At 36.9% G+C, this 18,262-nt stretch overlaps 1 protein-coding gene across 1 annotated transcript in view; it reads left to right on the forward strand.

Annotated features, from left to right (window-relative positions):
- The window catches only part of Slc7a11 (solute carrier family 7 member 11), a 65,724-nt gene that overhangs the window by 10,668 nt on the left and 36,794 nt on the right, over positions 1-18,262 (forward strand). Inside the window, exons 4-6 of the mRNA XM_027926742.2 lie at positions 6,140-6,265; positions 9,982-10,081; positions 16,246-16,290. Coding sequence (XP_027782543.1) covers positions 6,140-6,265; positions 9,982-10,081; positions 16,246-16,290 — 271 coding nt within the window. The remainder of the gene's footprint in view (positions 1-6,139; positions 6,266-9,981; positions 10,082-16,245; positions 16,291-18,262) is intronic.

Here is an 18,262-nt window from a genome sequence, read left to right on the forward strand (position 1 = left end):
ATGCCCACAATATTCTTGTTCCCTAAATGACTAAGGCAGAATCATATCACAGTTAACATATGAAAATTGAGAAGAGAAAGAGTAGTATTTTTGAGAGCTATGTAAATTAGTAATCAAAGTTATTAAAAGCTACAAACAGAAGTCTTTAATCATAACCTATGTGTCTGTTTACAAATCTACAAATTTTGGCTGCTTTGGGCATGAAATTAGATGGTTAGTGATGATATATTTCTAGTTTTGTAAACTTAGATGACTTTCTTTTTTCTTTTTGTGGTGCTGGGGATCAAACTCAGGGCCTTGTGCATGCAAGACAAACACTCTACCCATTAAGCTATATCCCCAGCCCCTAGATAACTCTTCTTATTTATCTAAGTTCCATTAAACTTTTTAAAGGGGAAATTTGTATTTTGGGAGATTAAATGGAAACTGTTTTTTTTTTTTTTTTTTTTTTTTTTTTTTTAAAGTAAAGCAATTAGGAGAAAGGATAACCATGTGGATTTTAGAAAACATCTATAGTAGAGTTTGGTGATAGAGTAGTTAGCAAAAAACCTGAGTAACTCTTGGATAAATTTAGACACATCCTTCTATTTTTGTCACTTGTTATAATACTAGCTTTTGAAATATTTTGTAAGATAAGCCTTTGTAAGCCTGAGCTTCTGACAAGGCAATGTGTTCCGACACCAGAGCACAAAAAGGGAAAACAGAAGGAATATTCCTAGACTCAGCAGGAAGTAATTTAAATCAATGGGCTAATTGGGTAAGTCAAACTGTCTTTAAGAAAAATTTGTTAATGGAGCAACAGGGGGTTAGATGGAAATAGAGAAAGAGAAATTTACCTGGGGGCAAATCTCTGCACCTTTATTTTTCAAAGTGAACTATTGGTGGTTTTCTGTCTGTTAGGGGTGGGAGGTTACTGAGATGTAGAAAATAGTTTAATTATATGAATCCCTACTCTATGTTCCTTGAGGGAAAAAAGGTGTTTAAAATCTCTAGTTAAAGATAGAAAAAGGTCAATCCTGAAGGGTCTTGTTATATCATAGTTAGAGTTTCAAATTTTGTGAAATATTAACCAACCTTTGGAGAAATGATAGTGGAATGAGTGTGGGGAGCTAACTGAATGCTAATTTAAGCTCATTTTTAAAAAGTATCCTATTTGACTTCTGTCAGATCAATAAAGATGGAAAGTTTTTGCTTATCTAAAATTCTGTCCTTTCTGGTAAACATGTCAGGTACATGGAAGTTTCACTGGAAAATCCCATTTGTTCACATTTAGTGGCTCTCTGATAACCCATATGACATTACCCCATTTACTTTCCACAGAACACCATTTCTTTTCACTGCCTTTGTTGGTCTAATGAGCACTGAAGTATGTTCAATGTCTAAATCATTGAGTCTCCTAAAACTAGGCCCCATGGAAGTATACACTTGAATGGCAAAGCATTATCATAAAAAAACTTTTTAAGATGTGAGATCTAGTCCCAGATCCATCCCTAACAACCCTCTCTGAGTCTCAATTCCTTTGCTAGTTTATTTTATATAGATGAGTTAAGAACTGCATCCCCTTCTCAGATCTTGTGGGAGAAATTAGGAGGAGAAAACAAAATAACATTTATATTGCATTGTGGAAAACAGCCAGTTCTGCAAATGTATAGCCTTGTTTTCCTTTTCAAAACTGTGTTTTCCTGACATCATTAAATTGCATGACAAAAAAAAAAAAAAAAAAAAATCCAGAACTAGTTGTGTGTCAGCATTTCTAATATAGCATGTGGGATGGCTCTTTGAATCTTCTGGAATCTGGGTAGACCTACTCCTTCCCTACTGTAACTGAATTACCCACACAATCAATTCATAGGTGGAAGATGTGCACAGTACTAAAATAAACAAATGCTATGGACCAACAACCATGTCCTTCAGGAGGATGATAAGTAAAATGTGGCATGGAAGTGTCCTGAAGTCCCAGCTAAGGTAAAAATGCACCTAGGCAGAGAGGAAGAGCCACCATGAGAGTTTGAAAGAACTGTGTGTACTGGTGAGATCACATACAACTTTGAAGTATTATCTCCTTCTCTGAGCCTTGAGTAATGGTAAAAGTGTGGGCTCCAGAGTTAGCCCACCTGGTTTCCAATCTTATCTTTACACTTACCTCCTAAGTGCACATAGGCAAGTTAAACAGTATCTTGAGTCTCAGCTGCTTACCGGAAAAATAAGGCCAATATTAAGTAACCATGTCATAGACAGGAGGATGAAATAACATTATCTATGTATAAAGTTCTTGTACAACATTGGCCATAATAGTATACATTTATTTGATGTCCACCATTTTTATTTCTGATTGTGAGATCTTAAATATAGACTGGTTCTCTGAAATAATGCATCCGGAAAATGGATACTAACAAAGACAAAGAGGAAACCCAAGCAGCCACTACAAAAAAGCAATACTACCCACTTTATCTCACCAGGTAACCTATATACACAACATTCATATATTTTATCAGTTTAGCATGAAGCAGTCAGAAGCCAAAAAGAATCTGAACTGGTGAGAAAACCCAATATATCCAGACTCTCTAATCTCTCTCTTCAAACCCAACTTGAATTATGGAGCATGCAGAAAGAAATACTTTCCCATCCTTAAATCACAGTGTCAATCCTTAACATTCCCCTAAACATCCTCTTCAAATACAGCTCCCTTCAAATATGTATTTCTTATCTCCAGGATTTATAGATGTGGCTTTCGTTGCTGCATTTCACTTCTTAGAAAACTGCAACATAAATAAGCAAATAAAAAGTACATGTCCCTGTATTTTTATTTTGGAAATTTGAGGCAAGCAAAAAAAAAAAAAAAATCCAAACGGATATAATTATTTCCTCATGTGTGAAATTAGCAATCACTCAAAGGAAGTGAAGCCAGGACCAGAGAGCTGGCTCAGATTTCTTTTATTATCACAATATGGTTAGATAGTATGTATTTTTAAAAAAGTAGATATTGTTTATTTCAGAAACTCAGAAAGCTCTTGCATTTTGTGAATCCCAAATTCCTGTTCAATATTGTTTGATAAGCAACATACACTGTCTTAGATTTGCTGTACAGACTCGTGATAAAGCAGCAGTTCTGGTCACTTGAGAAACTTTAGAGCTCTGCACTGGCTGTCTTGCTTGTTAGGTTGTACCTTCAGGGCCAAAGAGGTACACCTCAGCTGGAATTTGGTGTACCAAATAAGGAGTGCAATGCCTGCAAGCTTTCTCAAAATCCTGAGAAAACAGGATTTTGAGACAGCTTTGAGAAAAACCAGACTTAACCAGAATTTTTGTTTCAGTTGTTTAAGAAAAGAACAAGGTGTGATCATCAATTCATGAGAGTGACTTGATTTGGGTCTTCCTTTGTCTATGGAAACTTTACAAAATAGAAAAGAAAATCCCAAAGACTTCTTTTGTTTTTCAATTTCAGTAGGCATTGCTAACTACTTACACTCTTAAAGATTAACAGACCCTTTTTTCTCTTTTCCACTATATAGTGGCTAGATGTTCCTAAAATCAGAATGCCCTTTCGTCCTTCCTTCCCTTTTTTCCTTCTTTCTTTTCTTCCTATCGCCTCTTTTTCACTTTCTCCACCCTTCTCTTTTCTACTGCAGTGTCCTTGCAGAGACAGAGAGTGCCTTTGGTTTGGGGAGCTCTGTTTAAAAGAAAACAGAACTCTTTTGTTGCTAGTGGGAACAGGAGATCATTTTTTTTTTCACTTTCTTGCCAACGTTGAGCCTCCTTAATTAAAAAAAATAATAGTAATTTTCATGTGATGGCTCATTTATCACATGGGCATTTGCATAGAAAAAGATCACTGGATGATGGAGAGGCCCCTAGAGTTGCACTAGATTACTTTCAGTATGGAAGTGATTTTTATTAGGGAGAGAGAGAGCTAATATTATTTATTTTTTGTCATTCCTGATAAAACAACAGCACACTTTGCCATTGACAATGGACCTACCTAATCATTTCTGTCTTGGACTTCAAATGTAGACGAGATATCTTTGGTCATTCCAATCATGCTCACCAGTAACTCCTTTAAAATACTTCCTCATTACTAACTTCCTATTTTACTTTCTATAGAGTCTTTGGATCCTTTATTTTTTTCCAGTGTATGAATTATTTTAAAAATGAAATTTATTTATGGATCTATTTATTAACAAAAATTCCATCTTTACAGAGGTATTTGCAAAATTATTTTGTATAGTTTTTTTTTTTTTTTTCTTTTGGGTGGTGTGCTGGGGATTGTACCTAGGGCCTCATGCATATTAGGCAAAAGCTTACCAGGGAGCTACATTCCCATCTGTATATAGGTTTTGTGCAGTGTTTACCATCAAGTAACACATCAAGTTAGTTAATTCACTTATCACTCTATCACTTTGCCTAGTTGCTTCCCTTTTTTTTTTTTTTATTTGCTTTGTGGTGAGAACCTTTAAGCAAATTTTCACTTTTGTTAGCTATAATCACCAAAATTATACATTTATTATAAAATATACTGAAATATTATTAAAAAATAAATACAGAATGTTGGTATTCTATCATCTATAGATATTTGCTATTAATGTTTTGGTAAATATTCTTTCAGATCTTTTTCTTTACTTCTTTTTTTCTATATTTATCTATATGTCTATCTTCTTAACCTACCTGTCCATGCATCCATTCATCTATCCATCTCTCTGTAACATACTGTCTTGATCAGTAACATGTTGTAAATAACCTTTTTTGTAATAATTATGTAATTTCAATATGATTTCAAGTGGCTGTATAGATTTATTAAAAGGATATACATTTAAAAGTATAGGTTGTTTTAAAATTTGCCTTTAAGGATCTACATTATTTTAAAATTTTACCTTTATAAATTATGTGTTGATAACATTTCACTAATTTATGAACACTGAAATGAGCTAATGATCAAGCAGTAAAACTGAAGAGAACTCTTATTAATGTACATAAGGAAAACTTCCAGTTGCAATTTGAATTATAAAAATTCTGTCAGTGTTTTATTTCATCCCCTGAGAAATAGTTTAGACATTTTTTTATATTTGTTTAGGGAAAATGCATCTTTATAAAAATAATGTTTATAGATAATAACCATAAATGTCAGGAGTAGAGTAACTATTTTGATTTATTTTTGATGTCTTTATTGATGTTGTTGTTTGGGGGTTGGTTTTTGTTAACACTATGCAAAGTAATTTGGAAAGAGCATAAAGTTGAAATTCACTGTCTAGTATAACCTGTCATTCCAGCCAGCTAGAGGAAGAAGGTCTTAGAGCATCTCTATACACCATGTGCCTTAGATTTTCTGAGAATACAGTTCATCCATTCATTCAGCAAACATGTGTTAGTTACTTCTGTGGACCAGGCATGGAACTAGATTTTGGCAAAACAGAGATGAATAGTCCATGTTCTCTCTTTGAAGTTTTCATGGTCCACAAGGTGGGGTGGTGATTGCAGCTTGGGAAACTGTGGGCAACATCATTAAGAATGGGAAATTCTGTTGGCTCGGGACCCAGGGTGCATCCTAATCTGAAAATTCTTATGACATTTTATTCAAGTCCTAAAACGATTGTTGGGTAGGCTAGAAGTCAACCTTTCATGTGAGAATCGTAATTAGAGAAAAACCAGAAGAAGGCTGAGGGTGAAGACTAAGATCTAACTTCTCTACTTTTTACTCCTTCTTGAATGGGAGCCACCTTGGTGCCATCACCTAGAGAGGACACTGTTGCCAGGTGAAGCTAAAAAGTAAAATTCAGCAATTTGTGCACTGTGATGGCTGCAGGATTTGGTAGTACAAGATATTTTGGTTTGATCATCAGAGCCCTACACTATATATCCATTCTTAGAGAGGTATGCAAAGAACAGAGAGAAATTCTGTGTAGAAGTTTTATCCTAGCTTCTAAAGTTTAATGTGCATAAAATCATCTGGAGATTTTGTTGAAATGCAGATTTGCATTCATTAGGTCTGGGGTGGGGCCGAGATTTGGCATTTCAGCATTTCTAAAACTCTTACAGGTAATGTCAACACTGCTGGTTTGTAGATCTCTCTTTGAGTAATGAGGACCTAAGATGTCTTTGTGCCCATGAGGGTTTGCCTTTTGTAACTTTGGCTGTTTGTTTGCAGCTGTGGTGATGGTTCTAAATAGCATGAGTGTCAGCTGGAGTGCCCGGATCCAGATTTTCCTAACCTTTTGCAAGCTCACAGCAATTCTGATAATTATAGTCCCTGGAGTTATACAGCTAATTAAAGGTATGGACTGAAAAGTAAATGCTTTTTAAAATACGTATCTGCTTTTGATCTCTTCTAACACTAACTTTTGCTTGTACTAGCAGAATCCTTAATTAGTCTTTGCTCATGGAACTTAAACTCTAGACTGTCATCTAATTGATTTGAAAGGCTGCTACATTGGGGTAAGTTGGTATTTACTGTTGAATGGCAGCAAGAGGATTTGGGCCAAGCATTCAAACAGGGCATCAGTGAATTCTATTCACAAAAACTGGAGTGAAGATCCAAAGCGGGGGAAAAATCTGCAAGTAGCTTTAACTACAGATAAATGCATTCTTTCACTTTCACTTTAAAGTTGTTCAGTAGCAGTAATAAAGATTAAAGAGAAAGATTTTTGGAGAATAATGAAAAATATTTTATATAATAATGAATATGAAAAATAATTTTATTATTTTTATTTTATTATTTTTATTATTTTCTGGTTATTATTCTTTTCTATCTTCAGAGTGATATCCTCAGAAGAGGAGTCAGATATGTGAATGATATTCCTAAAAACCAAATATTTATGGGATGATCAAAACAGTTGTAAAAATTTAACTTCTATGGTTACATTATTTTTCATGTAAAACTTGCTTTAGTACAGACACATCATATTTTCTGGATATTATTTAATAAGAACAGAAGTTGAGGGGGGATGTCATTTGGAGTTTTAGTGGTTTGGGGAGAGAAGTCACATGCCATTGCTTGAATTCAGTGGAAATGGTTGGCAGGGAAAGAGGTCCACCTGAGTTATTTAATTGGCCGTGGGCAACACAGTAGAAAAGAGAAAAGAAATTGTGAAGAGGTGACATATACCTTGGGCATGTTAAGTATTTAGTGTTTACACTGATATTGTTTGTCCCAAGAAAGCGCATTCATAGAGAAGTTCAATGAAGAACCGCAGTAAGGCAAAGGCAAATGCTAAATTCAGCAAAGTCATTGCTCTCTGTAGAGGCATCAAATAACAACAAATGTCAAAAGACTGGTCACTCTGCAGCTGGGAAAGGGAGCAGCTGCTGTCCATTGAATGAGCTTGGTGGGAGATCTTAGAGTCCTTCTGGCAAAATCCTTCCATCTTCTCCAGCAACCTCAGTCAGCTCAGAACCACATACCACACAGACGAAATGTTCTGAGGAGACCAGTTGAGCTTGCTCTGTTAATTTCACCTCAGCCTCCACAGAGCTGGCTTGCACATATTCTGTCTCGTTCCTTGGGAATAGTAGGCCAAATAGCCTGTTCTGTTCTCACTTTCTTCTTCTGTAATGAGTTCCTTCATGGTTTGGAAAGTACAGAAATCCCTGGTCACCAATCCTGGTTTAGTTCTGGTTTAGATTCCTGGGTCAGATGGTCTACTAGATGGGACTCATTTTTTTCTCTTTGGTGAAATGTCAGGCATTGTAGGTAGCACTATAGTCCTTAGTCAGTCTTGAACACTTAATTATATATGTATATGAGGTGGGGTTTGACTGACCAAATGTATTGCAGGTTCCTTGAGACCACGGATCAAAATATAGCTCTTGGGGTCTGTCTGGCCATTACAATGGAGTGATATTTTCATTAATACTTATGGCATCAATGCTTGATATGACCAGGACTCTTCCTAGTTCTCCAACAGAGAAGTCATCTGTGAATATTACCACAAAGTAAATTTGAATATCTTGGAGAGCATTCTTAGCAAATACATTTTCTCTGTTACTATAAAATTATAAAAAATCATGATTTTCTTTGTTTCTAACCTAATCACATATTTTTTCATTCATCTGAGACTGCAGGGGGACAACGACTTCCCTAACACATATTGCACATTTGTTTTTACTCTAATCAGATCCTGAAAATAATTGAATGTTGTGTATTCACTTATGAGGACTTGTTGATCTTTCTTTTGAATATTATGACTTTCATCTTCTCGAGACCTCTGTTATGCAGCCAAAATATTCCCGAAGTTTAGAAATAAAATGCCTCTCTTTTGTAGCACTCACAAAATGGCACTTTTGAAGGCCTGTGCTTGGGTGTCAGCCTTTGCAGAGGTTTCTTCTTTTCATCTGGTCCTGCGCTCTTGAGTGTTACTATCCCTTCAGGCCAATCATGATAGAAGTATGCTCAGCAGATGCTTTCATCTGAATTCCAGTATTTATATTTTCTTTCTGTAAGGACACAGAGATGTCTTAGTTAAACAGGCATTTCTGATTCACTATATCATTAAAAAAATTAAGTTATATTTGGAAACTGATTACTTTGAGGGGAAAATAGCTTAGAATACAACTCCACATTCTCTGTTTCGAGTCCCCAAACTCACTCACGGTGTGTCATCATAAACATCCTGTCTGGCAGTGCAGGCAACAGCTGACATTTGACTTAAAAGAGAATGTCTTCTACATCAACCATCTCCCAACCTACTTTTGTTTGTTTATATAGGGACTGACTTTGAAACAAAGTCATTTCCCATTTAGGTTATCTCATTTGCTATTTTTTTTTCTGCTAAAGTTTAAATATCAGCTCACTAAAATTAGTTTGAATTTATGATTTTTTTTTTTTTTTTGTGTGTGTGTGGTGCTGGGGATTGAACCCAGGGCCTTGTGCATGAAAAGCAAAGCAGTCTACCCACTGAGCTATATCCCTAGCCCTGAATTTCTGATTTCTGAACTACATAAAAGATTAACAAGAAAAGGATCCTCTGCAATTTTCAAAATAGAAAAAAAAAGTGATGAACAAAAATCTACTTGTTAATGCAAAATTTGTTAAAACATAGTTTAGAATTCAGTGTTTCTAAATGAAAACTGTGATATTGGGACCATGTTAATGAACTTTCTCTTTAAAGAAGCAACTGGTAGGCAGGTATGGTGGTACACACCTATACCAGTTACTCAAGAGGCTGAGGCAGGAGGATCATAAGCTGAGGCCAGCCTCAGTAACTTAGGGACACTTTGTCTCAACATAAAAAGCTTAGTTCAGTGGTAAAATGCCCCTGAGTTCAACTCCCAGTACCTCTAATTAATAATAATTACAATAGTAATAAACAATAAGGACCAGCTAGGAAATGCTTTCAACTTTGTGGGCAGCATGGTCTCTGTTGCAATTACTCAATTCTGCTGGCATAGAGTGAAATAAACCACAGACGATAACACTTAAATGAGCGGGCATGGATGTACACCAATAAAACTTTATTTTAAAAAGAGGCTTGTAGGTTGGTGTGGCAGATTTGGTCTGCAAAGTTTTCAACTCCTGTTCCAGAGGCTGGTGTCTAATGGTCTGCATGGGACAAACAGGAAGTTAAAGACATGGGACAGCAACTCTGGAGTGTTTCCCTGCCTCTTCAGTGGAGGTACACCCTTGGATATTTCTTTGCATTTCTTCCCAAGCGTTGCACTCCTAAAAACCACACTATTCCACTCCTAAAAGCTACAGTTCACAGAAAATCCTTCCGTCTTCTTTCATGGTCGAAGTATGAGCTCACTTAAACAAGGGCTGGTTTTTAAGATGTCATCCTGGCTATGACATGATTAGAAGGGAAACATGAAATTGTATGAGTGGTGATCAACGTACCTATGGGACTTGTTCTTTAGCTTGGGTACAGTATTAACAGGTAAAGTTGGCAACAAGCGGAGAGTGAGTGATTAGGTCTCTTTTCCCAGGGACGATGGTTAGAAGAAATAAAAACCAATTCTTTGTAAAGCTCTAAAGTCTTTCTATTCTAATTGCAGGGCAAACCCAACACTTTAAAGATGCCTTTTCAGGAAGAGATGCCAGTATTATGGGATTGCCCCTGGCTTTTTATTACGGAATGTATGCCTATGCTGGCTGGTAAGTTGATCTCTCTGGATTTGGATGGTTTGTATGGTCCATTTATTCCTTTAGGTTCTTAGATTAAATGTCAAGCAGGGTGCCAGGCCAGTGAGGGTGGTTGTGCTCCAGTGTTATATGGTACTTGAAATGAGAAGTATGGTTGGTCCCTTGCATGAGGCCGGTTACCCTGCACATGACTTAACGCAAAGCTGGTGTTGGAGGAGTGGAAAAGTGTGATGCTTTCCTTCAATGAGCTTGAGGACCATGGTCAACACACCTATAACAAAAGACAGGTTAAGAGAAAAGCATGTCAAGTGACTTAACCAAAGTTTAAGACGACATGGGAGTGCTTAGAAATGAAGACCCCCAAACTCAGGGAAAACTGTCTATTTGCACACGAGGAATGGTAATAGATGGAGAGTGGAACCCAGGAAAGCCTGCCTGTCCACCCAGGTTCTTCGTGGAGTCTCCAAATAGCATCCCCTGCCCCTGCCCTCCCCAGGGGTTCAGAGAAGGAGCCCTTTGGAACAAGAGTCTTGTGACCTACTATCAGACAAAGTTAATCAGGGCATTTCTTTATGTCCAGCTCCTAAACAGAAAGGCAGAAGTTAGAGTAATTTTCTAGATCCTCTGGCTTGTTTGGGGGAAAGAGAGGAGCCTGGGATCCCCCTTGGAGAAAAGAATTCTAAATTTTATGGCTGGCCTTGGAAGGAAAGGAAACCCAAGAAAGAAGGGTGGGAAGAGGTCAGAGAGATCTTACTTTTGTGGCTGTTTGTTTCCTTCAGTTGAGAGTACTCAGCCTGCCAAGGCTCAGAGTTTCGGGTATTGTTTTCTAAGTCCCAACACCATCAAGGTCACTACCAGATTTAGCCCAGTGTCATAAGAAACAAACAAATACTGGGTCTTAAGAGCCAGCATAAATCACTTATAATTATGTATCCGTGGGGACAGAACGGTGCCATTAGGTACTAAAGATTAGTACTTGGCTTGTCAAAAGGTCTTTCAGCTGAAGCTCCAAAGATATTTACAAATAGTGATTAATGAACTTTTTCTACTTTCCCCTGAGAAAGAAAAAAATTCTGAAATAAATGAGGCATTCCCAGGAGGTTATAAAATGGTTTCCTAAAGGCAGGAAGGGAGAAACCAAGACAATAAAATCACCTGTACCAGAACATGGGTAACATTTTAGTGGACCTTAGAAATTCATCAGAATGTCCTCAACATCTGAAAATAAAAGTATGCCACAAAGATGATTAAAGTCATGTTGCCGCAGATATGATTCCTGTGACTGGAGGAGTGGAAAGGTGTGATTGGATAACAATAATTATGAATCAATATGGAACTTTCCCCTAACTAAATTTTATTTATCTAGTAAGCTTTAATTGAAATGACAGTTTTAAGAAAGCCCTGTAGGCCCCAAAATATCATTTAAACATCCAAAGCAGTGTGGTAAGATTAACTTTCATTGTTTTGGAGTAAATGATGGCACCATTTTGTTTATTTATTTATAACACTAACAAATAGCTTTAGCTATAAGAACGTTCTAGGACCTACAAAATAATACCAGGAAACTTCACTAGCTCAAAAATTATGTAAACACGTTTCAAACACAAATATAAGTTCCTTTTGTTTCTTTAAGCTTTTAGGCTCCTAAATTCCATCTAATGCAGGGAAATATAAAGGTATTTCAAAATAAATGTACCTACTAATCTCACTGAATTATGAAAATATGGCATTAGAGGAAAAGGAAGAGCATATAGCAACTTAAAACTTTAGCATGGCTTTGAAGCAAAATATGATTGAAGGTTGTCTGAAGATTGTAGCTCGGAGACCAGTGTGAAAATATTTGTATATTCCCAGAATATTTTTACAGTCATTGTGTGTAAGCATTAATCACTCAGTGTTTTTGAAGTCCTTTTACTTTTGTCCAAAGCACAATGTGGTGCTAGGCAGACAAAAGAACCGAGTGTGATCACAGCTTAGAGGCTGAATCCACTCTTCCCTGGCTATTCAGCCTCAGTGAGAGCTAGTGGCCTGGGGCAGCAGCCAAGCTACTCTGAGGGTCTCTGGAAGCCTCAGCGTGGAGTGGGGAGGTGGCAAAAGCTTTCAGCCACAGCCAGGCGCTGGGAGCCTGGTGGTATTCTGTCAGGAATGTGGAATATGGAGACCATCACAAGAGAGATTTGATTAATTCTGTTGAATGGAGTTCTCTTGCCTGTGAGTCCCCTGCATCTGTTCCCATGGAATCTTAAAAGACTTCTCTCCTCACTCCTCCACCACCCGGCTCAATATTCTGGTCACCTGCTTTATGTGGTGCCAGGTCCCTCCACTTCTGAGGCTTTTGAGGGCCAACAGATTTGTCCATGTATAAAGAGTCTTTTCATTTCTGATTATCTGATTAATATTGAATTTTGTTGATGCTGAACCCAAAATATGACTCTGTTTACAGGATGGAAGGGTTTTCTAAAAAGCTTTATGCTCTCATCACAGAATCCTTATGTCTACTCCCTATTTGAAAGAGGAAGAAGCTCCCAATTTCCTCATATTCTTGAGGGTTCAATCACAGTGTTGGAAAATAAGTCCAGGATTTCAATGTAGGAGACAGAGAGTGACTGTGCTTCTGTAATGGGTGGCTACACTCTCTGAACACTGCTTTCTGGAGAGGGTAGAAATGCTCTGGTGGCTGATGTACAGCTATCAGTCTGAGAAAAAAAGGATGCTGTGTTTAGGAAAATAGTCTATTGGTTTGGAATTCCAGAAGAAAAGTTACTATCAGATGCAAGTGGAGAAGATAGAGCCTAAAAAAATTCCCCAATAGAGAGGCGTTTATTCACTTTCTAAATGTGAGTCCTACCATATGACAGCTCCATCTTTCATGATGTGACTCTACATGGGAGTCTTAAAAGACTCGGACATAGAATCATAAACAGGGGACCATAAATGAGCCACTTCCTATATTGCTGCTGGGACAATATTTAACCTCCCCCCAAAATAAATAAATAAATAAGTAAATAAATAAATAAAATGGAGGCATTGCAGATGAGGCAGACAGAAGCAAAGCAGCTATTGTCACCAAGGTTACTGGCCAGCTTCTTAGCCTGTCCGGAAAAGCAGCAAGACCACTGTTGTCCTGGGGACCTTGCTCGCTCTGAGCAGTTGAATAGGAAAAAGACACCTCTGAACCTTGGAGAACCTGAATAGAATCAACTCTGGGCTCTGAGGAGCACAGAACCTTTCCAGAATGATGAAAACTCCTTCACGGAAGCATGATTAGGGGAAAAGAAATCATTAACCCAGTGAGGTCACAGAGTTGGGTCAGAATAACTTTAATACTGTTGCCAATATCTGCATTCAGAGAAACACATCTGCCAGTCCCCCTGTGGCTCTGGGGAACCAAACCAATTTCAATCCCATATCTTGATCCAAAGTTAAATATTGCTTGGTGGGATTTTTTTTTCCCCTAAACCGTGAGCCAGAAAGTAGTTTTTCAGTTGTCTTTTTTTTCCCCTCCCTTTTAAAGCTTATCCTCAATGGACTTAGTCTTTCTAAAGCACCTGCTGGGATTATTTTGTACCATTGTGTCAAATCTAATCTACAGAATAAGCTTCTTTTAAAAATAATTCACATGGTTGGGTATTGGAATGTGCTGCTGGCATTACAGAGCCTTTTGTGCACAATCATGGAAAAGCTGGGACAAAAGATTCTGTAAGCATCTCTGGGGGCCTTGAGGAGATAGAATACCCAAGAATTCTGTGGACTCAGGGCTGGAGATCACAGAGCATAAAGGTCTATTTCCCACAGGATGTGATGTTTGGACTAAAATAAGAAGCTTTCTCCTTCTTTTCCTCCACTCCCTGCCCCAGATCTTTCCTCCCTTCCCTTCTCCTTCCCTCTCCTCCTCTCTGCTGTTCTCTGGAACCATGGAAAACATTTGAAGTTAAATTCTTTCTTCATAACTGTTTCCCCTTCTTGCTTTAATATTGTTGGAAAAGACTAGTCTCTAAAGCAACCTTTAAGAAGAAACTGGCCATCTTTGACGTAAGAAATCTAGAAACAGTTCTTCATGTGTGATTTTTTCTTTTTCATTTTCTTCCTGTACTTGTATTTTCTTCCTATTGCCTGAGGCTTATAACAAGCACATCAAATCTCTCTCACAGAACATATTCCAGATATATGCACTGACTGTTGCTTGCTTTCCTAGTGTAATGACAACCTCTATTTTTAGAAATTTAACTTTCTAGTCATTAAAAAAATGTCTTGGCTACTGACCTTTTATATCGCCTTTATCACTACTCTTCTCTCAGTGTTTCAAACAGAACTACTTAAAGCATAGTCCTTCCAATTGCTGGCAGCTTCACCTTGAACGTCAACTCCTACTTGAGAATTTAGATAAGGTTTCCATGAAGATGGAGCAAGACAGGTTTCCTCTTCTTTCTTTTAGGCTGTGAGGTAAGCACTTTAGCTGATGGGCTAATATTCCAACCATCGATTTTAGAATGTAGAGAATTTGTACATCAAGACCTGTGCTCCTGTGTACCCATGTAAAAAGTTATTTTTAACCTTCTGCGAAATAAGATATCAGGAGTAGGTTGAAAATATGATTTCCTAGTTAAATGAAGAGATAGCGAGTTCTTTGTTTTTTTAGTTCTTTTTCTTTTCTTAATGGTCCCTCAGTTTTCCCATTTCCATGGTCTAGTCGTCTATCCATGCTTACTTCATGATGGAATCTGCCTCAGCCTTACATTGTGAAAACCGAATAAAGAACTATGAGGGCTTAAAGGCTGGCTAGCAGTCAGTTCAGATTACAAAACAAACTCCAGGATTCGAGTGTTAGACAATCCCATATGGGATGGAGAGAGTCATAAAGTGAAGGAAATTTCTCTAGGGCCCCGATATTTGGGTATTACTTGCAATCCTGTGGAGCTTGAAAGGAACCTATTGTATGCCTAGAATATTTCTTCTCACGTAAAAAGACCCAGAAAGTGTTGTGGACTTAAAAATGTACAAAATTTCCTGCTCTTTAGTTGGTGATTTATGGTGCAAAGACTACAGATGTGCCTGAAATTAACAGGCCTACGTGGGAAAAAAATGAGAACAGTCCTGTGACGTGAGGTTATTTGGAACATATTAACCTGAAAGGAAGATGTGTGAATTGAGGATTTATCACATTTCTATTTTTTAATTACAAATTGACAATTAGAGCTGTATATGTTTATGGGGTATAAAGTGATGTTATTATTTATGAATATTATGTGGAATAATTAAATCGAGCATATTGACATATTCATCACCTCAAATATTATTTTTGTGGTAGAACATTTGAAATTTACACCCCCCCCAGAAGTTTTGAAATGTTTATTATTCTACCATTTGTGGTTCCGACTTGTACACCGTGTTTCTGTCTAGGAAGTCAATAACAGTTCCCTAAATCTAGAAATGCTACTGTCTTATAGCACTGTAAGTTTTGATATATGTCTCCACTTCTGAATTTGGAGGGGGCAAAGGCCATCTTATAAGTTCTCTTCCCATTTCCTCTGCCACACAAGAACTGCAGAATACTAAACTGTTGCTCATATGTCATTGGGCATAACCACCCTGACACATTTCTGTACTCAGCCTGGAAGACCTCACGCCTCCTCACCAGGGCTACCACCCAGGAGTGTTAACCACTGAGCCACACCCCCAACCCTTTTTATTTTTAATTTTGAGACAGAGTCTTGCTAAGATGCTTAGGGCCTTGCTAAATTGATGAGGCTGGTTTTGCACTTGTGATCCTCCTGCCTCACCTCTGGAGTCACTGGTATTACAGGTGTGCACCATTGCACCCAGTCTAAATATTAAGAGTTCTTGACACTCAGGTTGGGGGATGTCTCCTCTAAAAATCTCCCCTTGACCTCCCAGGCTGGGCTTAACTCCACCTCTGGCTCCCATGTGTTGCACTGAAGAGAAACTACGGGATTTTCCACTCTCAGATCCCTACTGTTCAAGTTAGAAGCACTTCACGTGTGTGTGGCTTAATAGAAAAATAATCTATGGGGGTTTTGTTACTAGATATTTTCATTGTACTATAAGTATTTTTAATGAAGTTTTCATAATCTGTGTTCAATTTTAAATATTTAAAATGTGAAACTTTGATTACAGTGGTAAAGTATATTAATAGTTGCTAATTTGTATGCTTTTAGGTTTTACCTCAATTTTGTTACTGAAGAAGTAGACAACCCTGAAAAGTAAGTAGCCATATTTACTCTGAAATTTTTATGAGGAATAGAATGTAAGATTACCTAGTTGAAAAAGCAGAGCCAAAGAGGGAGTTTAGTGGGGGCCAGTTACCACCATCATCTTCACCACCAATGTCATTGACATTATCTTAGGCACATACAATTTATTTGATTTTATCATAAATTATGTGTAAATAACTTAATTATAAATTATATATTCAATACTATTTTCTTATAACCTAAAAAAGAATAGAGTTGTATCTTAGTAACCTGTCTTACATAAACACATACAATGAACTTGATATTAACTCTCAGACGCAAGTGTAGCTTGAGCTCAAAAAGTTCTTATTTCTAGTAATACATGTTCTTTTTTTTTCATAACTATTTGATTAAATAAAATAATGTAATTAATGGAAAAGAGTTATGAAAGCATGGAAATACATGTAGCATATCATAGGAAGTTGTGAATTTGGAGACCTGAATCATTATTTTACCTTTTCTTTCTAAATAACAATGTGATGATTGGATGATTGAATGGTGATTTACATAATGTTTCTAACACAGGCTAAGAAATATGAATTAATATTATGTTTTGCCCATAAACATTTGACTTTGTACAGAAAAACAACGTGCAAATTTGTGGGGAAAAGAGGGAAAATTTAATAAGCAGAATGCAAAATATAAACTCTAAAGTTATTTAATTCATCTTACTTTTATTCAATACCTGCTGTGCTCCAACCATGTTGGAGCATCTTCCATGATAAATGAGGTTTGTCTCTGAAGATTTTATTTTCTAGTCAATGAGTCGAAGCTGTAAACAAGTAAAGGTAGCAGTGTGGTTGATATCATAGTAGGTTACTTCCTCGGTGTGGCAGAGAAGAAAGGAGCAAGTACTTGACCCTATCTGGAGGGATGCTGCTAATGCAGAATCTTGAATGAATTAGTAAGAGTTTCCCATGTAACTAATGAAAAAGAGAAGGGGGTAGAGGTTGCTTGACTTCTAGGAAAAGGAGCAAGTACAAAGGCAGGTCCGCATGAAATAACCTGGACATCAGAGAAGATGCCTAAGGGTCAATGCAGATAAGATGGACCAAGGAATTCCGGCACCTGGTGTATTGGGAGGTAGTAAACTGTTGGGAGATGGCTGTCAGGAGGTAGATCTGGCCAGGTGAAGGATGTCAGACACAGCCAGCAATGAATGGTAACAGGATGCTTCAATATGACTGACTCAACTGTTGTGCAAACCAATATGTAATATCATTGTGGAGAAAGCTACTTTATTCAGACATGTGACCAACTTATTATAGTATTGTCATATTTATAACTGGAATTGAAGGCAGAGAACACACTATTTACCAGGAACCAGTTTTAACATTACCTGGAAATGATAAACTAACTTATGACAGTAAAATCTAATGTTTACAGAAAAAATAGGTGAAGTACTTGAGAATTATTAGTGTATAAGTGGAGACAGAGAAAAGACTGCTCTTAACTAGATTTTACATAAAATATTTATTGGGTTTCCCATATGTGAAAGAAATAACTATATTAGGACTGTAACTTTTGAATCTGAAAACATTTTAAAGAGACACACTTCTAAAATCTAATGTCAGGGAATATTTATTATGGAAAAACATGGCAAATTGTAGGTTTATGGACCTAAAACATAACATTTATTACAATAGTACTTCAGAGATGTAGTTCAAATTCTTTTTTAGTGTTACTTTAATTTTATTTGCCATGTATACATTACTAATGTGTACATCAAGTATATTTTTAAACTCTCTCTGCCATTGTTACTATCTGAATTTTGGATATATTCTACCAGAGTGCCTTGCCAGTCAAGAATTCTCTTTAATTCTTTTCTTCCTTAATTTAATTTCATTTCTTAGTTTCTCACACTGATAATGTCCATGATTCAATGTATACAAATACTAAGGAATAGTGATAGTGATGTGATTCAGTGTTTTGTTTTGTTTTT

Source organism: Marmota flaviventris, chromosome 7, assembly GCF_047511675.1.
Source record: "Marmota flaviventris isolate mMarFla1 chromosome 7, mMarFla1.hap1, whole genome shotgun sequence".
In the NCBI taxonomy this organism is placed as follows: domain Eukaryota; kingdom Metazoa; phylum Chordata; class Mammalia; order Rodentia; family Sciuridae; genus Marmota; species Marmota flaviventris.